The sequence below is a fragment of the Alligator mississippiensis genome, chromosome 2 (assembly GCF_030867095.1).
Source record: "Alligator mississippiensis isolate rAllMis1 chromosome 2, rAllMis1, whole genome shotgun sequence".
Lineage (NCBI taxonomy): Eukaryota > Metazoa > Chordata > Crocodylia > Alligatoridae > Alligator > Alligator mississippiensis.
Window position 1 is genome coordinate 130847657 of NC_081825.1, and position 25352 is coordinate 130873008.

A 25352-nucleotide genomic window follows, 5' to 3' on the forward strand; every position below is an offset into this window, starting at 1 on the left:
TGCATATTGACCAAAGAAACAAATCAGAAGCAATTTTTGATGGTGCGCAGTAAAAATAATAAAGTAGTAGTAGTAAAAAGAGATTTGTTTGATCCTAGAAATTTTTGGGTCCACAGCTACCATTTAAAAAGAAAATGAACAAACCACATAGGATGCATTAGTCACATAATGTACTGCTCTATTGGAAGGTGCTTAGATAATACAATGCTGAGGGTGGAATAAGAATCTTAGGAGAGACTAACAAAGTCTAACGAGAAGAGACAGAAAAAAGGGGGTTAAGAGAAGGTGGAAACTAAATTACAGCTGTTAACTGACTTGCCTGTTAAAAAAACTGTACCAGAGCTGGGAATCAAACTAATGTCTTGAGGCCAGAATTGTCCTTCCCCTCTGAAGAATTCTTCCCACAGAAAGTCACTTCCAGTTGAAACAAGCACATTTTAGGTAGACAGAATGTGACCATCCATGTTTAGACAACGCCTCTGGCAAAAAGGGCCATATAACTTCTAGTCATTCTGAAGTGCCACATTAATTTTCTGCATCTCAAAAATTAATATGTAAAGAATTTCATTGCTTGATTTGTTCATTGGATAATTGGTACAAGCCAGAATTTTTTTTTGAGTAGCTTTTAAAACATTTTAAAAGAGAAATGCTCATTCTGTGTATGTTTTGTACAGTTGCCCTGTAGGGTGTGAATATATATATTTTAAAGTAATAAGTATTTTCCTGTGTACAGATGCTTCTTTCTTTCCATCAAGTTTTTTTTTTTCTTTCCCCCCCCCCAATTTTCTTTTAGCTCTGGCCTATGCCTGCATGTCAGCTTTTATTCCCAAGTACCTATATAACTTCTTTTTGAAGGATAACTCTCATGTTATTCAAGGTAAGCTCATAAGGTAAAATTTAACTCTTTATGAATTTGGGTTTTTAATGTTGTGTGTTCATATTAACTGTTTGGTGGGGTTTCTTCTGTTTGGGTCTCTCTTTCTTTTAAGTAGTTTTTTAACTGTCACAAATGTATAATCAAACTTCCATTGCTATAGAAAGTAACCTATTTGAAATATATAAATGGTTATCACAGGAGCAGGGCAGTAAACAAGGGCCCACTGGTAAAAACAGGTAAGGATGTGTGTGAAGAAACCCCTTGCTGTTATTTAACAGCTGGAGTAGAAACCAGTCAATTAAATTAAATCAGGATCTTGAAAAGGAATCTGTCCTTGCTTGGAGGGATCTAGCCATGCAGCAATACAAAGCCATCCTATTATAAATAGCTATTCTGCTACAAAGCAGAATGTGAGAGAAATGACTAACTAGAGAGTATTTGGAAACTACAGATACTATGATATCTGGAGAGTCAAGAAAGCTGAGGGGAGCTCCTTTACAGGAAAAGAAAGACTTCAACTGAATAGAAAACAAGCCTTAAAGTTCCATAAGGAGACTGTGAGACTGTAGAGAGCTGGGGAAAGGTTGATAAGAGAAGAGGTGAAAAACATTTAGAGTTTTGGAAAGGAAATGGATAAGAAGATGTATGAATAAGAGCTATAAAGTGAATGTTGTGAAAAAGCTGTTGGGAGATCCCTTTTTGTACTGTCCTACAGTACAAAAGTGGGAAGTTGCTTGATGAAGCTAAAAGCACTAAATTTTAAAAGAAGAAAAGAAATTGATCTAATATGAAATAAATAATTTATCTGTGGAATTAACTTGTAAATTGTAAGAGAGGTAGTTAGCCATGTTAATCTGAAATCAAGCACAAGGTAGAGTAGATTTGCACCTTATAGACTGACTAAATCATGTGTAAGCTTTCATAAGCAGTAGCTTACTTCATAAGATAATATGAAAATCCCTTAATGCTGTAATTCATAATCAGTGTGCCACAGTACCCTGGGGTTCCTTTCAAGGGTGCTGCAGTGTGCGACACAATGTTAGCACTGTTAGGTGTGCAAATGTGATTCACAAGCTAAGCGTAGAGATTTCAAATAGAAATCCATAGTTGTGGTGTTTCTGAGTTCTTTGCAATAGAAAAACTGGTCTATTATTTTTTTGCACTCAAAAACAAAAAAGGGGGGTAGGGAGTTAATACTAAGACTTGGCATTTTCCTAGGTGTGCTGGAGCTTAAGAAGGCTGAGAACCATTGCCTTAATAGAATCTGATGAGTTCATTACTTACGAAAGCTTACATGTCTCTGATTTAGTCTACTATTCTGTAAGGCCAATTGTTTAGGTTTTTTTTTCAAAGTGTAGATGCTTCTGTAAAAATATAATCGATTGCTAGCTAATATACAATAAGAATAACTAAACCTCATGTGTCTAATGTATAAAAGAATGATCAATTGCTTTTGGGTTCGTGATATGGTATGATACTTCTGCAAAACTAAGTACATGGTTAATTCTTTACAGCTTTCTCTGCAGCACCCTATATTGAATCCTGGTTTAGAGATGCAGGATTAGGTGCACCATCGGTGTATTCTGATTTCCATTTTATTTCAAAGTTTGTAGTATGTAGCGCACAGGTTTGTAAAATCTTTATAAATATTAACACAATTTCAGAGGAAGACTTTGTGGCAATTTTCTTTAGTTTGTTGCAGTAAAGTTTTCTTAGGGAAAAATACAGCAGACTGTACTGTGTCTGAGGTAAGGTTCAAGAATCTCACCCATCAAGGAGTAATACCATTCAAATCACAAAAAAGGTCAATCACTGGTGAGGCAGACCTACGCAGTCAAAATACTGGTCATACCAGGCTTATTTAAATGTCTTTCCCCATATAAAGTAAGATATGAGAACAATTAAGGATTTATAGAATATCAAACTATGCAAAAGAATAATTCAGAATACCATTCCAGTCAACAGTGTCTGGCTGGACCTAAATCTTGTAGATTGTCTCTTCAGTAGACCCTTAATTAATCATGTAATCCCACATGGTAATTATATTTTGAGTCTGGCTAGTCAAATAAAAATGATGTTTAACAAAGTCCGATATATCTGCACCTGAACACCATCAGCACAAATTTTTAGTTTAAAAGAAAATATATTTTCAGGAAGTTAATGATGAAAATGGATTCACGAGCACGCTGCTGAATGTATGTGATCACTGGTTTTAGGCACCTTTCCTATTGCTGCTGGATATTTTAAGAATTAAAATATGTCAGAATTGAATGTGGGGAAAGCTAGAGTAACCCAGGCTAGCCCCACTGGCCTCTGGGTAAAACATGCAAGCAGTGCCCTATGTCACTTCCATATCTATTTAGTTTCTGAGACTGAAGGTTTGTCTCCACTGAAGCGTTAGCTCAAGGCACAGCTTGACTTGTGCCCTTACTCTGATATCCATTTACAAGCACGCATCTTGACCTCTAGTTAGCATAGTGTGTTAGAGTCAGGGTTCCCAATAATGTAGGGAATGGTAAGCAGTCCCTGAATCTCGCTATGTTGACATAACTTCAGAGTGGAGGAGGTAAAACTCAGGCATTGATGACTGAGCAGATTTTCACTGCTTAAAATGATGGATAATTTAATTGGGGATGTAAAAATTATTGTATTTACTGTGGTGTAGCTAGGAAAGTTCACCACCTATACCTCTTCCTTATCTGATTTGAACTCACAGTGAAACTTAAATTTTCATTTCAATTGTGTGTGTGCATAGTTATCCTGCTGTAAAATTGCACTTCTTTTTTTTTTTTTTTTTTAAGAACAGCATATAGGACTGGTCTTCTCATTCAAGCATAGTAATCACTAGGAATGTGCGAAGTGGGCTGTATTCGATTTGGATTTCAGCCTATGAATTCAGGGGACAATGATTTGATTTGCTGATTCGATTCCGCTAAATCTGAATCTGAAGATTCGATTCCGATTTGGAGAACAACGATTTTGGTCATAGACACAGCTTTAAATGTTTTTTCTACATACTTCGAGGTACCAGGCACAGATCATGAGCGCTGAGATGGTGAGGCGGATGGAGCGCCCCACAGGAACACGGGGAATCCCCCCACGCCCCCGCAGCTCAGTGATTTAGCCACGGAGGAACTCTGGGTACCCACCCAGTTGCCAAGCCAGGGGGTGGGTCCCCCTCGTGCTTCGTGGCAGACCTTGAAGCGGACCAGAAGTGCTTCTGGTCCAATTCTGGGTCCGCCGCCAAGTGTGCTGGAGACCCCTTTGCGCCCCCCCCACGCTCCTGTGGGATGCTCCATCTGCCCCATCATCTCAGCATTCACAAGCCACCTGGTACCTTGCGGTATGTAGAAAAAATATATAAAGCTGTGTCCCTGTCCAAATGGTCAAATCTCTCCGAATCAAATTGGAGGCTTCCATTTTGATTCGGAGAGATTAATGGGACTCCTGATTCGATTCGGATTTGGTGATTTGGCCAATGAATCGGGCCGAATCTCCTCCGAATCGAATCAGTGACTGAAGCTTCACACAGCCTAGTAATCACTCATTTTGCTAGGCAAATTCGAATGGTCTTCACTGAAATTTAGATAATGGGGGCAAGAGCTTGTCTACAATTGAAAAAATAATCTGGATTAAAGGCAGGCATAAATTTTAAAGTGCTATAGCTATTCCTGGACAATTGTGTGTGAATACATTCTTTCTCTGAAATAAATGTTTATAGCTAGAGATATTACAGAAGATTTAATACTGCCTGAATGATTCCATATACAGGTAAATCCTAAAGTAGCAGTGAAGAAAGGCCCTAATTAAGGAAGGGGCACTTTCAAGATTTTGTAACATGTTGGAACTACATTAGCCATTCACTTAAGAAGCCAGTGTTCAAGGCTCCACTGATCTTTTGGGAGTAAGAAGCTGAGGCTAAGCAACTGGGACAGGGGTAGGCTGTACTGGGCAACAGGAATTCTTGGTTTGGGATGTGTGAGCTTTGACAGGGAGAGGAGGGGAAAGAGATGTAACCCATCATGAAACCACAGGAGAAATGCCTCTTAGTCCTGATTCTAAGGAATCATATGAAAGTATAGGGGACAAGGGAATGGGAGAGTGGTGATATAAAACACTTGAGGGCTGCATGCCTCATCCTGCCCGTTCGCAAGTTAAAAATGAATTCTGGTGAAGGCAGTTAAGTTAAACTATCCCTTTCAGGCTGGTGTGTGAAAGCGGAGACATATTATTGCAGAAAAGATAAGAAAGCATTCTTTTCTTCTCCAAGAGGACAATAAAGAATACAGACGAGAAAAACTTTAATATTTAAATTAGCACTATGGTATAAATAGGTTCTCTTTGTAGCAGATACTTTTGGGATTGTGATATCTTTGGATTTCTTCAGTACAAGTAATTTTCTAGAACAAGTTTCTTTCAGTAATTTATAGCTTAACTGTATGTCAAAAGCCTATTTTACATGAATTATTTCAACTTTGTGTAGTTTTTTTGCAAGTGAGGTATAGATCGTTCCATTTAGTTTTGTTGCTGTGGAGTGTGGGGGAAAAAAAGTACAGGAAACTGTACTTTTTGGAGACATGCCTAATATAGGCAAGAGCATCTGCTGCAGCTGCTTCCTAGTCGGACCCTATATAATGTGGGTGGAGCAGTTTCACCTGGTTGTGGTTTGAGGCGTGCCAGTGCTGAGAGACAATAGAAGTTGGAGGTTGCTAATCAAGATGCAAATTAAGAACTATGAGCAAGCAAAGGAAGAAAAAGCCAATTTTGGTTTGTAATGTACTTAAATGCTAAAAGTTTAATCTAATAAGAAGACATTCTTCATATAAAGCAATCGTTCTCAACCTTCTTGGATCCAAGCCACTCCTCTAACTTTTCTGAACTTAGTAGTCCCTAATTGAGAACCACTGTTGGGTTGCCTCAGCTTACTTCACTGGTTTTCAACTACTGTGCTGTGGCCACAACCTAATGAAACTGTCCTCTTGGAAACAGAGGTGTATGGAATAGGTCCACTTGGTGGCAGCCTGGTGATTTATCTGCGTTTGTGCTGGCTGCTGCCATTGCCACTAAGTGGACGTATCCTTCACCCCTCTGTTTCCAGGAGAAGCATGCAGGGCTGAACCAGGAAGGGTGACAGCAAAAGCAAGTACTCTTGTCTGCATTAGGTTTCTCAGATAAACCTAATACAGGCAAGAGCATCTGCTGCAGTTGCTTCCTAGTCGGGCCCTATATAATGTGGGTGGAGCAGTTTCACCTGGTTGTGGTTTGAGGCGTGCCAGTGCTATGATGCACTTGAAAGGGGGTTATGGCACCCTCATTGACATCCACTGCTGTAAAGAATAGAGCAGGCTTCAGAATCTGTATTCATGCCCTGTATCTACTCATTGTTTGATTTTAACAGCATGGAGCTGCAGTGGTGCTGGGGGTTCTTGGTCTGGCAATGATCTGAAACATTTGTTTCATTTCAGAGTACCTGACAGTGTTTTCCCAGATGATTGCGTTCCATGACCCAGAGCTGAGTAACCATCTCAATGAAATTGGCTTCATTCCAGATGTAAGTGCTGAGGTTTCTTGTTTAACAAAAAAAGAGAGAAGTGACAACTCTGGGGTGGGGGTGTTTCTAAACTGCCCCTAGTGCAGTTGAAGTAGTCTATGAAAGATTTTTCTCTAGCACTGGTTGCTTTTTCCCAAAGGTTTCTTGAGGAAATGGCAAAATCTTGTTTCAAAGGTAGTATCTTTAAAACATTTTTTTTTCATGGCCTGGAAAATGCAAGTAAGTGTTTATATGTCAATTAGAGGATGTGTACGAGGATATGTGGTAGAATTTGCGAGTCACTGTCCAATGCAAATTAAATTTAGTTTTTACTGTCAGGTTCAAAAAGAACCCTTAGAAAAAATTAAACTCATAACAGAGTGACAATTTAATTTTTGTACATCATGAATGACTGGAAGCAGAGTGCAACATTTGTACAAGTTAATTAAATGCAAACTTTGTGGCCAGTGTCTGCGTGTATGTCATTACAAAAATAATAATGTACAGTGAACTCTCATAAATGATTTGGTAGTGGTATGTCAGTGAATATACTTACTCAAATGTCTGTTCAAGAAACATTATTCAGCTTGGGGGAGGTAGACTTTAGGCAAATATAGGAAAACATATGCATCTGCAGACAAGAGAGTTTCCAACTGGAATAGTAAGAACAAAAAACCAAACTACTTTTCAGGAACAGTCGACAGGCTATGAAATGGCTTGTATAAATCAATGCCTGCAAAAGCCTACCTGGATCATCAAGTACAGTCTCTTGCTTTCTTCCACCTCTTTGCTTCTCTAAGGAAGACCTTATGTTGAAAAACAAAATTAAGAGTTCTTGATGATGTTATAACACTTTGTTGTAGCTACTGCTGGATTTAATTTAGCCTTCTCCCCTCTGTCAGAACAGCCATGTTGTTTTGATGTGTCCAGAGAACTGAAGTGGTATTTCCATGAAATGTGTCCACAGAATTTGGTTTCATTATAAATTTACAGTTTATAGACAAGTGACAATTTTAACTAACATCTGGTAAGGCAGTATAAGAGAAGCATTGTTAAATAAGGGGGCAACACCATGTTATACTGTTTGGCAGATTTATAAAGTACGTCACTTTAAAAATATGTAGTAAGCTGTGGAACTATAAACAATAAAAATTGGAAAGAACATCTCCACAATAAGGTGGAAGTGTAGATTTTTTTTTTTGCCATTTTTTTAACCAAAGATAATTCCTCTGAGCATTAAAGTCAAGTCAACACTTTTTTTTGCAGAAACTCTCTGCTTTTAAAGAACCAAGTTAACAAAATTGACACGCCACATGCAGCTCATTTTTAAACTTGTGTATAATGGAATCTGATGGGTAGTTGCATCCTAGAGTATGGGTTCTTATCATGTTATGCTGTTGAATTAATATTTTGGCAGGAAAGCATTCCCTTGCTCACTGCTGGAGCCTCATTCCCACCCCCCGCATCGCCCATTCCCTCCTATCACAACAGACTTACCAGCCAGAGCCAGCTGGTCTCCATGCTGCCAGGCTGCGCTTCTGGCCGCCTGCATGTTGTGCTGCAGCTGCGCGCATGCATGGGGCATTTATCAGTGACATTATCAGACACATTAGCCTAAAAAAGCCGATTGCCAACACTGTCAATTTTCCTTATATCAGTGCTGGTGAGATATGGGACTGATGTATCAGTGCACCTCTACTTTTTATGAATGATTCAAATTCATACGGGACAGTGACACTTATATTGGCTGCTATTTTCAGCTAAATTATAGAGCTTATACACTGGTGGATATAATTTACTCTGTTAGAAAGAAACCTCTACAGAGCTATATATATCACTTGATACCATCATCAGAAGAGAAAAATAATTCCACTCACTTGGTTGAAGCCTGAACTGTCTGAGCTTGTATAGGCAAATTATGCAGGAAGTTGGAAAGGATAAATGCAAGCTTCCAACATGATCACAATCCACAGAGCTGCATCCTGGCCATAGAAGCACACTGTCCCCTAATTTAGCCTCTGATTTTAAATAATTCCAGACCATTTGCCCAGGATAAGAGTACCATCAAATAAATATAGAGGTGTATCTCTCCTCTCTGTTTGCTTGTTTGTTAGTCTTCCTTCATCAGTTGCTACCCACATTAGCTGCCGTGAAACCACCGAAAAGATCCATCCTTGGTGCTGCTGAGCTGGCAACTTGCACTCCAGGTTTCAGCTGCCCTGTTCTATTGCAAACCATGAGCATTGAGATACATGTTAACATTTAACGTTGGCAGTTTTGACATTATTTGTCTTGCGGTCCTTGGTAAGATGTCAGACTAATATAAAAACTCCACTGTGCTAGGCACTGAAAAGCCCATAGACAAATATGGTCCTTGCTATAAAGAGTTATAGTCTAGAAAAGGGGCCAAATGAAGGGAGTGGAGGAGATTTAAACTCAAAATGGTTACAAATTACTGTGTATGAATATACACTTCTGCATTTTATAAATCTGTCAGGAAAACCCAACTGCTCCAAAGCTTAGGCCAGCCTCTAAAGAGAAAAATCATCCTTGCCAAATCATTTTAAATTTCCCCCTTTTCTGTCTGTCTTGTATATTGGTAATAAGGAGAGGTGTGTGTGCACCTGTAATAGGGCAGGATCTATTAAGATGAAGACTATGCGCTTCAGTAATGAGATCTGAACCAGTTTCGTGCCTGAGTACTAATCCTGTCAAAGTAAACCCTGATTAATCTTTCATCATTGAGTCGCAGGCTCCTGCTTCAGGAAAGATTGTGTTTCCTGTCACCTTTCCATTTGCTCTGGGTCATGTAACTCTCAGTATTGAACACTGATGAAGCTTAAGTAGTTGTGGATATTGTTAGCTGCCATGGTGCCTGGATAAATATGTTGCCGTGGCTATGTGATTTACATGTAAATAGAGATATATGTAAGGGGGCTTTCTTGTTATTTCATGGCATGAATCTATGTAATGGCTTACAGCATTTGTCTTGTATTTTAAATAAATAATTCTCATACCAAAACCAGGCCACTTTAAAGTGGAGGAAAAATAAAGTGAGCCACATCCCTAGAAGGGAAACTGTATCCATAAATTATTCTGAATAGCTTTCGGCTGCAAATTATGGAAGCTAAATGTAGTTGTCACCTCAGTGGTTAACCAGGTGATAAAGTCTGGTGGCAGTTACTTTATATCTTCTCAGCAGAGTTGCTGGTACAGTTAGACAGTTTAGATTGAATTCAGTGATATGTGGCAAATTTGTTTAATAAAGGATTTTTCTAATAAAGTATTAAAAAGCTTTTATTTTTGTTTGTTGTTTTTGTTCTTTTGGCTTTTTTGTTTTTTTCTGATTTGTTTGATTTTGTTGTTGTTGTTGTTAAATCCCTTGTGTTTAAATCTTTCTTGATAGCCAGAAATTGTCCTTACTGAAAATCTTCCATTGTGCACGCATACACGTGTTACACTTTCCAATAAGGTTGCTCATCCATAATTGTTTTTCTGCTGCTATTCTTCTTTTGTAGGAAAACAATTGTTTTGTTGCATTTGATTGATTTCAGGTATAGGACAGGAGGGGTAGGATTACACATAAAAATTTAAACCTGTTTTTCCTGCTCACTGACACTCAGTTCCCCTTCATTTCTCAGCATATGAATAGTTTCTTTAATTTCTGTAAGTCTAGTAAAGTGCTGAAAGCTTGCATATGTGCATAAATGTTTGGAGGATCAGAACCTTAGATACCAGCATCCGGATAAGATGCTGAACTAGAAAGCATGAAATGCAAAGCTTCTTTCTGGTTAATCTGCTATGTAAGTTTGGGTAAGTATCATTTATCATTTTGTGCTTCATTTTCCATATTGCCTTAAGTAAGGCCCAATAATGTAACTAAGGTGGGGCAACCAGAGTGACAGCCCCATGGCACTGGCTTAGCAGGGTCTGGAAAAATACCACGGCTGGCTGTTGGCTGTCTGCAACTCCAACGTTGGCACCCAGGAGCCCCCATTGTGCAGTGTGCCTCTATGCTCCAGGTGCCAACCTGCTCTGTTACCCTTTTGGAAAGGCCTACAGTTTAGCAAGATTCAGAAAAGAGCTGGATGTTCCTAATGATACCTTGAACACACAGAGTTATTATAATTAAACATACCACTAATTTTGGCAGGGTTATTAAATCTCATGACTCAGCTTTAAGATAAAATGTGTTGGAAGAAGGCAGCTTCTAGTAAAAGGCAGATTTAATTCCAGGGATATCAATTGTAGAGTTCTTAAGACATCCTTCTGTAGCATCTGGACTAGCCATTGTTGGGTACAGGATAATAGACCAGGCAAACTTTGCTAATCTGGTAGAGCGTTCTTATGCTTCTATAAGAGTTGGATTTGGGAGAAGTCCATAATATGTTGGAGCACCTAAAAACGCTATAAAATGTGCAGTGGTGACCTTGTTATTAGATCTCTAACTTTAGTTGCTCAAAGAAATGTGTGGGAGAGTGGGTATAAATAAGTTTATACTTTTTAAAGTTTATACCTTGTTTTGATGATGATGATTATGATTACCCTGCCCTGTATTTTACCCTAAATTACTAGCATATATGCTTGGAGGTATCTCTTGATGAATAGTTTTTATTTGAAAAATTGCCAGAAAAAATAACCAGTGTAAATGTTGTATTTACTTACATACCACACAGACTTTTGCCCCCATCTATATGGGTGATATTGTCATTTATGTCTTAAGTGAGGAAGCTAATTTTTCTTCACAGGAATAGAAACAGGAATGAATGGTAGGACACAGTGTCTACTTGCTTCAGGTTGCCAGTGTGGCTGCTGTCTTTGGTGCCAGCAAGAAAAGGCAAAGCCCTGTGTTATCCCTCTCACATTGATAGCCATTTGCTAAACACTAGCTTGTGCCTGAAAGAGCAGTTGAGCTCAGTTAGAGCAAGTGAGCTGCTGCACGCAGTCTGTCGTACCTCAACGAGGCTTGTGGTATGGAAACAACATGTTATTTAGAGGGTGTTGGTTGTAACCATGTTGATCTAAGGACATGGGCAGACAAGGTTCTTTGGGTAAATTGAATATCTTTTATTAGCCTAACTAAATAGTTGGAAAAATTCCTCTCTGCAAGCTTTTGGGTGCAAACACCATTCTTCAGGCATAGGGAGAGTCTGCTGGTGTCTTGTGCTCTCCATGGTGGAATAGAAGCCAATATGCAAAATGTAGGTCTGTGAAAATGCAAATGCATGGCAGTGAGGATCAGAGGCCATGGAAAACGAGGAGACAGTAGGTGTGAGATGAGGAGCATGGGGGCTGGAGGGAGCATATTAGCCTGGTGATAGAATGTAGCTGGTAAAATGTAGAGAGGTTACCTGGGGTTATCAGATGGCAGGCAGGTTATGATGTTTCATAAATCCAATATCTGTTGTTTATTCCATGATTTTTGGTACCCAGTAGATTTATGAAGTGAAGTTCATTGGCTCATCTATGAAAAGTGTTTTGTAAATTCCCTTTGAGGATTAAAACTGAGAAATTGGCTTTCTTGTAAGAAGTGTGCCCCCACAGAAAACTGGGTATTTTTGTCTTTGATAGCTTTTTGGTGTGTGTTCATTCTGGTACACAGTTGTTGTTTGGTTTCTCCTACTAAATGCCCTGATGGAAAGGCATGAACCTATGTAACCAGGTGTTCTGCCCCTGTGTGCCAGGATTGGGTTCAAGGGGCCTGGTACTACCCTTTACTTTCTCCTGTACACCAAGATAGGATCTTGGCATGATACCACCTCCTTGTACATCCGGCACTCTGGGATTAAGGCCTAGTGTCTCGTGCTGCCCCCACCTAGTCCTATGCACTGGAATAGGGAGCAGATCCATCATTTGAGGCCCAGGGTTCCCAATGGGTCTGGAGATTTTCCAGCAGGGGAGCTGTGCCATCATACCCCCACTGCCAAATTTCCAGACATGTAGGGAGTCCTGTGGGTCAGGTAACATGGCTGCTGGCTGGAGGTTGAGCTCCCATGGTGTAGATGATGCTAATTTACTTTACAAAATGTTTTGACATCTTGTTAGTGAATAGAGCTATAAAAATGCTAGATAGTATTGTATGGAATTCTTAGTAGTAGAATGGTGTTTGTTGGCACCTACTGAAGAAGCTTTCAGATAGTAACCTGTTATTTCTTACTTAATTAAATCCAACAAGTGATGTTGAAAGACCTAATAGTCTCTGCACAATTCATGAATGAATGTTTGCATCTATGTTATGTTTAACATCATCTAAGAGAGAGAAATCGGTCAGGCAGAAAATGCTAAACATAAGGGGAATGTTTTTAAACTTTAAACAATTTTCTTTTGTAAAATCTCAGATTTGTTCAGTGAATAACTGCTGTTATTGCTAGATTCTTCACGGACAAACTGTTGAATCTATGTTTTTAAGTACAAAATTCAACCCAACTCCAGATATAGTATGTAGCAATAATTCTTAGGGCTGTGCGAAGCTTCGGGTGCTGATTCAATTTGAAGGAGATTCAGCCCAATTCAGTGGCCAACTCTATGAATCTGAATCGAATCAGGGGACGAATTAAAAGGTCCAAATTGATTTGGAAAAGATTCAGAGAGCTTTGGCGATTTCAGGCAGTCCCCGCCCACTGCAGCAGGGAGCTGGACCCAGACTCCATGCTGGTAAGTAGGGGGTGGAGGAGGGGGAGGGGACCATGCCAGGCCCTATGCCCTGCCTGCTCCCCCAGCCGCGCGCCCGCCCCCCCCCCCATGGCTGCCCAACCTGCCCCAGCTCCTGGCCCTTTTAAAAAAGCTCCCACTCACCACATGCTGCCAGGCAGGGGGGTGATCCCTGCTGCCTTGCCCGCCCCAGCTCCTGGACATAAAAAAAAAAAAAAAAAAGAAAAGAAAAAGAAACTCCACACTCAGCAGTTGCTGCAGCAGCCTCAGGGCTTCTGGGGGCTTGTGGAAGAGCTCCCCATGCAGTGGGGGGCAGCGGGAACCCCGCCTGCCAGAAACAGGTGAGTTCAGGGGTGGGTTTTTTGTTTGGTTTGTTTTTTTAAAGAGCCAGGAGCTGGGGCAGGCAGGGCAGCCATGGGGGGGCTTGGACAGTGGGCAGGGGTCGGGGGCTCGTGGCAGAGCCTCCCACATGGTAGGAGGCAGTGGGGATCACCTCCTGCCAGGCAGGAGCTGGTGACTGAGGCTTTTTTTTTTCTGCTTTTTTTTTCCAAAGAGCTGGGAGCTGGGGCCAGGCGGGCCTGGGAGAGGAGGTGGGGGATGGGGCCTGTGTGATTCAGAAATTCGGCTGATTCGGCAGCAGCCGCATCTCTGGATCAGATTCGGGTGAATCAATTTGGGACAGTGATTCAAATCACCAAATAGAATCACTGTCTCCCAAATCAGCCAAATCCAAAGCAAATATTAGCTGCTTTGGACAGGCCTAATAATTATAGGATTGCTGACAGTATCAAGGCATTTCCTAGAGAAAATGGCCTTGAATAGTTGCTTTGAAATTGTGTATTTTGATTAATCAATTCTTATCACTTTTCACATGGAAGCTTTTTTCATCCAGAAAATCTTATGAAGGTAAAAATGTTGCTCTCATGAAGTGCTTTGTAAACTTTCTATGATAGATTGAGCAACAATCGTTCTGAAAGAAAGATACAGGTGTGGAGGGAGCCATTAGGACCCTTGTCTCCAACGGGCTAGAAGGCTAACAGAAAATGTTTGAAAATCACTGTGGTGTAAAAGTACTAGCAGTCTTGGAATGGTAATTCTAGCCTGTGGTTGCTAGGGGGCAGCATTTACTAAATATTTAAAGTATCCTAGTTCAATAAGTAAATTTGGCTTCTTATTTTGAATTCATGTTTGTGAGGCAAGTACTTTAAACCAGGTATATACAACTCTTTTCCTTTATCTTCATTTTTCACTTTTCATCTGATACACTGGAATAATGAAATGGCAGAAGTGAACAATGCAATAATGTTTCGTATTTTCAATAAATCAGCTGAAGGTGAATAATTATATCCTATTTAGACTTACTTAACCCCCTTCCTGTTGTAGAAAACGACAAGGAAAACTTTTTCTTCAACTCCTGTAATTTTCCTAATGCCTGCCTGATACTTTAATGTTATTTAATGTTTTTATACTGGCTTTTTATCAAGTTAAATAAGTGTTTTGTAGCTAGCTCCATGTCTTGGAAATAATATTGTTTTTAACTATTTGCCATATTCTTCAGTTTATTTGCATTTTTCAGCATGCCGAATCATTTCAAATGTTTTTTCTTGTGTGTGTATTTTCAAAAAAATATATCTACAAAATAGATGTAGATACCCATGTTTGCACATGTGTGTGTGACCATGTATAAAGTCTACTTTGCTTAATAGTGTATTTAAAAAATCAAACCATAGGCAGATCAGAACTTCTAAGATGGTTTACAAACTAGTGTCCCTCTGAAAACTACCTCAAAGAAGGAATCTCAAAGCAAAGAGAAAATGCAATCTGTGCTGAGTACTTTCTTCTCCAGTGAATGAAGCAGATCCTTTGAATGTGAGTAAATGGTTCCAAAAATGTCTATGCATAAACACTACCAAAGTTCTTACTAACAGTAGTGGGGAACCATCAAGCTGTGTATTGAATACCTTACAAAATACACTTATGGACGTTTACCTGTATAGTTATATCATGATAATAGTAATAAAGTTGTTCTTTATTATTGTTTTAACCAGGAGAAATTGAAGCTCTTGGGTATAGCTGGTGTCCAGCTATTTAAAAAAAATACTGACAAGTTCTGTTACCTCAACTTCTTCTGTTACTGTTACACGATCTGTTTTAGTTATCTAGCTAGCAGATACTTAAATGAGAATTAAATGTGTACTAAATAGAAAAACCACCATGAAAGCAATATTAAGATTGCACATTACTCGCTACAAATAAAGACATGAAAAGTAAAAGTGTAACAGCAATATAAAACTGGGCCTTCTATGATCTAAAATATAATATTAAACTTTTAGTTTTAACAAAAAAAACCCACAAAAAGTAAACTACATCATGTATGCTGTGTAGTTTAAGCTAAATTTAATACTAGAACATCAGCTCCTGCATTCCTGACTTGGACTGACTTTCTATGCAACTCTAACTTTTTATGAGCATAAAGGTTTTTTGCCTTTTAATATTTATAAATATTTTGTTCTTAAAATTAAGAAGCCCTTAAAGTGGCATAATGTCTTAGTTGGCATAGAGGATGAAATGTTTTTAAATTCTTTTAATATTTACAGTGACATAAGTACTTACAGTTTGTTATTTGGAAGCCTTCCTAAGAATAAGGCAGAGAAAGTCCTTCAGACAGTGCTGCATGTGCACATTCTGGAAGAATTTTCCCAAACTATTGCTCTTAGTAGAAAAACATACCCAGAACCTTGGGTACAAGCACTTGAATGCTTAAGGCCCCAAAGAGGGGAGAGCTTATAGTGCTGACACTGCATCCTGAAGTGGGCCCTATGTACACATCTCAGCATGCTCTTTCAAATCCCTTGGTCTGCCTGGCAACAGGTGGCAGCAGTGCGTAGGGAAGCCCTGATTGGCTGCCCCACACTGCCGATAGTCAACCTGTGTTTCCCTGCAGCAAAATGTGTGGATTCTGAAGGGGACGTGTTTTGCTGCCTGCTGGAGCAGCAGAGTCCAGCGAGTGACACACTGTCTGCCTGGCAGTGGGAGGCAGGGATGCTGGACAACTATGTTTTCTTCTGAAAGAAGTCACAGCATGTACCAGCATTCACCAACTCTCCTGGGAGTGGCTTAACTGGTTGTTCCCAGGTTATTTTTCTTCTGGGGCAGCCCCTTTTACTCTGGGAGAAAAAAACCCTGAACATTGAACACTTGGTTCTTCTGAGAAAGCAACAGCTCTCCCAGGAGAAACTGAATGTCTGTACAAGGCTGCTATAAGCTGTGTGGTTGCCTCATAGCAGCATAAGTGTCTAGCCCACCTCATCCTTTGGATGACCAACTCGTAACTTTCAACTTACATATGGAGGGTCTTAAAAAAAAATTAAACTGTTTGATAAATATTTTAAGGCCAATTTTCAGTTATTGCCACCAGAAAGCACGTGCATTATAGAAGAGCATGTAGGGGGAAAAATGCCCAATTTTATTCTCATAAATGTGAATGCCCATACTTTCATAGATTTCATAGACATTAGGGCTAGAAGGGACCTCGGAAGATCATTGAGTCCAGCCCCCTGCCCCACGGGCAGGAAGTCAGCAGGGGTCATAGGATCCCAGCAAGATAAACATCTATTTTTTTTCTTGAAGGTATTCAAAGGAGGTGCTTGAACCACCTCCAGCAGCAGTCTATTCCAGACCTTGGGAGGTCAGACAGTAAAGAAGTTCTTCATTATATCCAGCCTGAAATAGTCATGAAGGAGTTTGTGACCATTTGACCTTGTCAATGAAGAAATAAATTGGGCAAAAATGCCTTAAGAATACAAGTAACACTGCTAGAGTCAACAAGAATCAAGATCTAAAGTAGCAGTGAAAAATAAGAAAGGAACTTGTTAAGGCAGCCCAGTAACAGACATTCCCCTAGATCCTGGTGAGCACCCCGATAAACTTATAGGCGGCCACCAGATCACCCCTGCACCTGCACTTTTCCAGGCTGAAGAGTCCCATGGCTCTCAGCCTCTCATCATAAGGTCCTGACCTCTGATCATGCGCGTGGCTCTCCTTTGGACTCTCAAGCTTCTCCACATCCCTTTTGAATTGTGGAGTCCAAAAATGAATGCAGTACTCCAGTTTCAGCCTCACCAGAGCTGAGTACAACGGGAGAATGACGTCCTGGGATTTGCTTAAGAAGCATCTATGGATACAAGTCAGCATTTTTGCTCGCTTTACTAGCCACAGCATCACGTTGAAGGCTCATGTTCATCTTGTGGTCAGTCATGACCCCCAAATCCCTTTCATCCATAGTGCTAGCCAGCATAGCACTGCCAAGCCTATAAGCATGCTGCGGGTTTTTCTTCCCAAGGTGGAGAACCTTGCATTTTTCAGTGTTAAACACCATCAGGTTCTCATCCGCCCATTTTCTGAGCCTGTCAAGGTCAGCCTGGATCACCCTCCTGTCCTCAGGTGTGGATGCTTTACCCCAGAGTTTGGTGTCGTTGGTGAACTTGACCAGTCTACTTCTGATACCAATGTCCACATCATTAATGAAGATGTTGAATAGTGTTGGCCCAAGGACAGAGCCTTGGGGGACCCCACTAGTCACAGGGCACCACAACAATTGGCTTCCATCAACCACCACCCTCTGGGTCCGAACACGAAGCCAATTCCCCAGCCAGCAGATCATGGTGAAGCCCAGGCCGCAGTTCACCAGTTTTACTAGGAGGTGATCATGGGGATACCAGATCGAAGGCTTTTTTGAAGTCCAATATACAACATCAATCTCTTCTCCCTTGTCCAGGTGATAGGTCACCTGGTCATAAAAGGAAATAAGATTGGTCGAGCAAGACCTACCCACAACAAATCCATGCTGGCTATCCCTCAGGTTGCTGCCACCAGCCAGTCTGTTAAGAATGGTCACTTTGATAATCTTTTCTAAGACCTTCCCTGGGATAGAGGTCAGGCTGATGGGCCTGTAGTTTGCCAGATCCACTTTCCTCCCTTTCTTGAAGATAGGCACCCCATTGGCCTTCTTCTAGTCTTCAGGCACTACACCAGAGCACCAGGAGTTTTCGAAGATCCATGCCAGGAGCTGAGCTATGGTGCTTGCCAGCTCCTTTAGTACCCTGGCGTGTAAATTGTCAGGGCTGACTTGAAGGTGTCCAGCCTCTCAAGGTGTTCCTTCATAAGGTCAGCATTGATGGAGGGTAAGGGATCACCCTCACCCAGGCATTCCCGTCCTGTAATGGAGTGCAGAGTAACTATGAAATGACCCTGCATTATTTATTAATTTATTTACATTTATTTATTTATTTATTTATTGCTAACTTAAAAGCATCTAAGCAAAGACCTTGCCTGGGTATATTTGGACCTGAAAATGATATTATTAATTAATTATTGATAGCAGATCACCTTCCAGCAGCAAACTCCAGATTTGGGTTTGGGGTTTTTTTCTTCAAGCTATGTTAGAACATTTGTTACTAAATTCATGGCATGTTGGGCATTTTTGGTATGCTAGAATGTCAGTTCTGAGGCCTTTGGCTCTTAACAAAATGTTTTTGTCCATTCTCTTGCAGCTCTATGCTATTCCTTGGTTTCTCACAATGTTTACACGTGAGTTGGGTTTTTTTTCCTAATTTAAATATTAGCTATGTATTTGTATGTTTAACTTCTCTTGTTTTTCATGTACTGCGCTCCTTCGTTTAAAAGGGAAGACTATGGAATCTCTGCTAGGCTGCTAGCTCATTTTCAGTCATGGTTGGCTGAAGTTCATGGAGACCTAAATCTACTTCTAGTGAAGACCAGTTGTTTTGCTTCTATGCACACTAGTCTTTTTCAAACGTAATGGGAAAAAAATCTGTGTATAATTTAGATTACTTATACATGTCCCAGACATCCCTTACATGTCCTTTCAACTCCCTTTTTTGAACTTCTCCTTAATTAGTCAGTTCAGTCTCTCTCAATTAGTAGGTCACTCCTGATCTGTAGCAGAATTATGGAGTTAGGTGAATTTCGGTCCTGAGCCACAGCAGTCCCATTCCATAGTTGTCGTATAAAGCTCTTTGTACTGATTCCATGACAACTGGTGCTTCCCTATTCTCTGAACTAGGTGCAGCATTGAATTCAATTAGATTATATTACACAAGCTGTATTTACAGTGTATGAAAGAACAGCCCTAATCTGGGAAAAGAAGTCTTCATGTACAGTTTGTGACATTAAAAAAATAAAACAAAGCAAAACCAACATTGTGAGGTGAGAAAGAGCAGCTTGGTATGGGCTGGCTTTAAAATCAAATATACCTTAATTGGTTTTATCTGAATTTACTATTACTCAGATATATTCTATTGTTTACTGACTTTATATTGTTTGTTAAACAATATAGTTGTTAACCTTCTTAAATTAAGAGATGATATTGTAACAAATTCAAGCATGTCACAACTTTTCCTTTAGCCCCTGGCAAAGTCGTATTGTCTTATTTCATGATAGCATTAGTGGTATTAAAAAAAATCCAAAAACCTAAAAAAAGCCCCCAAACTTGCATTCTGATCTTCCCAGAAATATTTTAAGTCCTATATACTGCTGGAATATCAGAGTTTAAAGGTGAAATTCTTGTCTGGGGAACAAAGTAGTGGTTCTCACTGGTGTCCATTTAAATATTGGTAGTCAAATGAATTGCATCTTTTATGAGAGAATGGAAGGAGGATGTCCGAAAGGATACTTCGGTAGCATAGTCCACAAAAGGAAAGTGTTGGAGAACCACTTCATCAGAGCAAACATTTTTGTAGAAGGAATTGGACTTTGTTCTGTAGGCACAATTGGTTATTTTCCATAGGCTGTTCTCCCCATTTCTTCTGTTCTATTACTTTACCTAATTGCAAGTAATTGATAAAATTATGTTGTTGTATTAGTTGGGACAAAGCTGTCTTCAGTTTTGTGAGCAAAGATTACTATTGATATTATTTTCCTGAAAGAAAAAGTTTTGCATATATTAATGGAAGAAAACTCCCATTTCAGAATACCGTCAGCAGAGTAGTATCATACAAATTTGTGGTAGTAGTATTGGCATTTTTATTATTATCATTCTTTTTTTTGCTTTTTCAGTTTGTGTTAACATTGTATTATGTAATTGCAGGGGGGAATAGTAGACAATTGTCTTTTAAAGTGCATATTTAGTGGCAGGGGGGTAAAAAAATTAAAGGAAAAATTGAATACATACAAATACATTTGTATATGAACACAAATATATATCTAAACAAATTTAATCCTATTTGCTCCCAAATTAAAAAATAGTATTCCTCGGGCAGCAATAACATCTGTAGGATGTTTGTTATTTATATTTCAAACTAGCAATGTTTATTTTAATTAAAATGTTGTTGCTTGTGCCATTTTTCAGATGTCTTTCCTTTGCACAAAATTTTTCACCTTTGGGATACCTTACTTCTTGGGAATTCTTCCTTTCCATTCTGCATTGGAGTGGCTATCCTGCAGCAGCTGAGGGACCGGCTTCTGGCTAATGGTTTCAATGAATGCATTCTACTCTTTTCAGACTTGCCAGGTATAAAAATAACATTTTTTCCCACTTTTCTTGAAAGCGAGGTCCTATTAATTAGTCTCCAGTCCTTTTTATGGACTTTTAGCCTGACTGAAGGCAAAAGAAATCTTCCTTTTCAGTGTCTTCAGCAGGGTTTGGGTTAGCTTATTATCTGTTCCACGAGGAGTTCGGAGAACTTGGTGGAGTTTAGAATATTTTCAAGTAATTTAATGAGTGAAAGAAATTTTGAACCATGCATGAACATGTCAATTTGGACAATTTGGAAGAAGTCTGGTGCAGAGCAGCAAAAAATTATAAAGGGCCTGGGAGGCAAGACTTCTATATCAGGAAAGACTGAAAGAACTAGTCATTTAGACTTGAGAGGAGAAGACGCAGGTGGGATTTCATAACAGTCTTCAGGTATCTGAAGTGATTATAGAGAGGATGTAGATGTACTTTTCTCTTTGGCCATAGGTGACAGGAGTAGAAGCAAAATGACTTCATGCTACAGCAGAAGAAAATTTAGGCTGGAGATGAGAAGGAACTTTCTGACCATGAGAGTGGTTAGGCATTTGGAACAGGCTACATAAAGAATTTTTTGGAATATCCATCCTTAGAAGTTCTCAAGAGCAGATTGGCCAAACACTTGGATGGAATGGTTTAGTTGGAGATGATCCTGTCTTGACCAGTCCTGCCTAGACTAGATGACCCCATGAAGGCCCTTCCAGGCCTATTTTTATATGATCCTGTTCCACAAATAGTAAGTGGTACAGTTAATCAAAGTATTTTTTAATGAAGTGTTCACTTAATTCTGCTTTGGATACTGTTACACTGGTTCTTAAATTACATGAAATAGTCTTCTCTTTTCCTAATGCACAGTTTTTGCTGCAGAAGCAAAATTACAAAATGCCTATTAAAAGACAATAAAAATAAATTTATTAAAGCAATCTGCCCTTGAAATTACAAGATTTTGAAGGTATTTGCACACTAATGTGCAGGAAGTACCTTTACTGTTGATAGGAAACTCGGTTCTACCCTCCTGTTCAGTGGGATATGGCAAGCCTTCTGGACATACAGTTCTTCCTAAAACATAAAAATCCAGCATGAAACTCTGGCTTTTATTTATGAGCAAAAACTTGTTCTAAGTGGAAACTAGAACATATTTTCTTCACTTTCTAGTTTTGCAAAAAGCCACTCATAGGAGTGTTCAGTAAGTTACTGAAAATTCAATGTCTGCAGTGTTTATGAATATTTTTCCTAGTTCCATTTTTTTCATTCTTCCTTCAGTATTCGTGCCATATTTTCACAAGTCTTCCTTTACTATTATCCTTCAACCTGCTTTCAGATACGCAGCTAGCATCGTATTTTCCAATTTACCGAATTATATAATTGATAGTATTTCAGTTTCCTTTGCATGCTTGCTCATTTCCAGTGTCTGTCTTAGAGTTTTAAAGGATAGTCTCTGGAATTCTGAGAGGAGTCAGTCAGTATAAAGGTTTTTCTTTCCTCTTCTGCAACTACTGGGTAAATACCTTAACTGCAACCAGGTTCATTAATTTTTAATTATTCCTTGCCTAAAGGCATTTCTCCAAATGTCTTTTCTTGAGTGATTCTAAATTGCACATGCCAAATAATCTTAAGCCAACTACTTTATTTTATGAGCATATGGGTACTCTACGTCATAGTGTGGTTGTGTTATGTATAAGAGCATATTAGTTCCCATAGTACTGCAGACCTGTAATGCTCATAAGTTTTTTATGATAGCTGTTCTAGAATTATCTAATATTGTAAAGAATTTTGAAGATTAGTGTATACACAATGAAGTATTTATCTAATTTGATATTTTAACCTAACATTTAGTAGTAGGTATAATCTGTTTCCAGAAACTGGTATTCACACTTCACTTTCAAGATTTTGCTGATTTTAAAATAGAATAGTGTAGGAAGAATACTGTCCATCACACAATGAGCCAGATGTGTGCTAATTTTACGTATTTTGACAAGGTGTGCTTTCCCTTAAATTCAACGAAATGTAGTTTCACCAGCCTAGAATACTGGATGTAAGTCCATATGAAAAAGTGAATGTACTTTTGATGGTTGAAAATGCTGTCTAGATTCATAACAAGGATATACCTCCATTAATAAAAACTATTTTAGAAAATCCATCATGCTTTAAAAGTATCTGAGAAATATCAGAAGCCTGCTTCACCACTCTTTCTGGTGCACAGTCTTAAGCACGGGACTGTTAGGGAGGCACAGTGTGAGGGGCATGTCCCCCCCCCTGAGATTGGCCACCACTGGCTTCCGTGCGCAGTCGCCACTCACCAACCCCACCACCTCTCGCCGCTGCCACTGGCTTCTGTGGGCGGTCACTGCTTGCCATGCCACCACTGGCTTCTGTGGGCAGTTGCTGCTCACCACCCCTTGCCACTGCTGGCAGCTTCTGCAGGCGGTTGCCACTCACTACCCTGCCACCTATGCTGCTGCCCACAAACTGTCCTCCCCTAGTCCCAGGAGGCACTACACCCATGGTCTTAAGCCATGAAAAGGTATTCATTTCTAGGAGTAGAAGTTTTTCACCACTAGAAATGTTTCCAGCAGAGGGAACAGTACAGGTGTTCAGCTTCAAACAACCCTCTCTCCACTGATTCTTACGATCCTGGTCTGGGGAAAGCATAGGGAGCAGTGGGTGCTCCAGCCCTCTAGAGCAATGGGGCAAAGCTCCCCATCTACACAGACTGGGGACTCAGATATGAGAAGCAGGTGGGGAGCAGCAAGTGTTTCCCCCCTCCCCTCCTGATTTATGAAGCAGCTGCCTTCATGTCTTGTCCAGACCCACAGTGACCCTAGTCTGGGGGAGGAATGGGAGCCTATCCCCACCACTCAACTCCTCCTGATCCCCAAAAGGAATCACACATTTTAGAAGTCTATAGGCATTTGTTCTCCCAGGAGAAACTCTCCCAGGAGCAACTTCTGCCACGCTGAAAACAGGTTATTTTTAACCACCATATTTTTTTGTTCCAGAAGGAACTGTGTGGATGCCTGTATGCTTGTGAGTTCTACTGGGAGAACTGTGATTCTTCTGGCAGAAATGTAAAGCCCATACATGGCCTTAGTGAGCCTCTTTAATGAAAGTGTATGTATGTAAAATGCAGAAGGAAAGATAACTTGAGCTTCAGCCATCTCTGCTCCTATTTGGTTTTGCCTCAAGCTACATTTGAGTCTGTTCATATGTTACTGTCTGCCAATGATTATGGGAATAAAAGTTGATTATGAAATAACTTCAGTAAATTCTGTGTCATATAATACCATGCTTCTTAAGTGTTTTATGATTGATTTTTGCTAATGGTACTGTGGGAAACAAATTGCAGTAGCACGATATCTTCAAACGAAACTTTTTTTTAAATGTAGATAAAAGTAACAAATAAATATTATCTAGATTTTTTAGTACCATCAAAAATATTGTAGATAATAATTGTGGATTTAATGTTATGAAGTTAATACAATACACAGTATAGGTTGGCTTTTGAGAGAGGGAAATATTAGAAATGGAAAGTTGATCACCAAAATTTGGAAGTGAAATATACTATCTGTCCAGCAAAAATCCATCTTTGTATACAATTATCCTGGCTTTGGTTGAGTCTTGCCTAAGTAAAATATTAGTATTTGGTTTTTTTAAGTGTTTACCAAGCATGCTTTTAGTCACCTGTGTCCCCCTCATACAGAGTTTTCATTATTTTGATTTATATCTTACAGCATCTCTGAAAATTTCCTGAGACTAATTCATAGGCAAATTCTACTTGAAATGGGGTCGCTCTGAGAAAAAGATTAAATTGTTCAAAAGATCCACATTGATTTCAGTCTAAAATCAATTGTTGCTCAGCTTCCTGAAACTTCTGTGGTTTTAAGCTTTCTGCACTCCTGAATGGCTTATCTCAGGCTACCAATAAAAGTGACTTTGCTTCCCAGTCTGATAACATGATTCCAGTGTTCCTCAAAATTTTCAGGTTAGTGTTGTCACATTTGTTTTGTTCCCATTAAAGCATGCTGAGTCATCAAAATCTATAACTTCATAACAAAAAGACATTTTTTTCCAAATGCACTTGTACATTGTGCAGTTTACTCTTTGGGAAAGTTAAGGATGCCAGTAAAAAGTGGAGTAGAGGTAATATCATCATAATACTTTAAATTAATCCTAAACCCCTTTACAGTGACAGTGACTGACTTTCTCAAAATTTGGTGGTATCTTTTGATATACTAGGTAATACTTGACATTTCCTGGCAGTTCTATTTATGGATGAACTTCAATGTTTTACTAAGAATAATTTAGAAAGCAGAATATTCATCCAGTCATTCTATACAAATTCTGGCCATGTGGCATCAAGGTAAAACTAACCTTTTCTCGACAGGATGAGAAATGACCTTATTTAAAATTCTCTTTACCTCCGATAGCCTGTCCTTACTGTACACCAAAAATAACTTCCTTGTTTCTCTACAGTGGCAGAGGTTTTTACCTTTGTCTAGCAATATACTACAATGTAAAATAATATATGATAGCTATAATGTATTAGCTGTGTGTGGGAGATCCCATTTTATGATGTTTTCGAAGTCTAAAAATGTCAAACTTTTTTTTTTCCTCTTGAGATTTATGGTCTCAGCTGCTTAGTTGCATCAGGGAGCAGGCTTATTGGAAAGAAGCTACATCCAGTAGTTTGTTAGAATACTAATAAAATGATGGCCCTCAAAGCCAGGGGTGTCACTCATCCAGTCCCCTGGAAAGGATCTTTA

At 39.4% G+C, this 25352-nt stretch overlaps 1 protein-coding gene across 7 annotated transcripts in view; it reads left to right on the forward strand.

The window, feature by feature from the left end:
- Positions 1-25352, forward strand: part of TBCK (TBC1 domain containing kinase) — a 186769-nt gene that overhangs the window by 76225 nt on the left and 85192 nt on the right. For 6 of the 7 annotated variants that reach the window (XR_002094296.2, XM_006269375.4, XM_059722137.1 and 3 more), the window contains 4 exons: positions 794-877; positions 6343-6428; positions 18611-18647; positions 20428-20589. Coding sequence is in view for 6 of the 7 variants with exons in the window: in XM_006269375.4 (XP_006269437.1) it covers positions 794-877; positions 6343-6428; positions 18611-18647; positions 20428-20589 (369 nt within the window). In the remaining variant the exon portion in view is untranslated. Of the gene's footprint in view, positions 1-793; positions 878-6342; positions 6429-18610; positions 18648-20427; positions 20590-21039; positions 23846-25352 lie in introns of those variants that run through there. The other variant, XM_019500078.2, reaches the window with a different exon arrangement.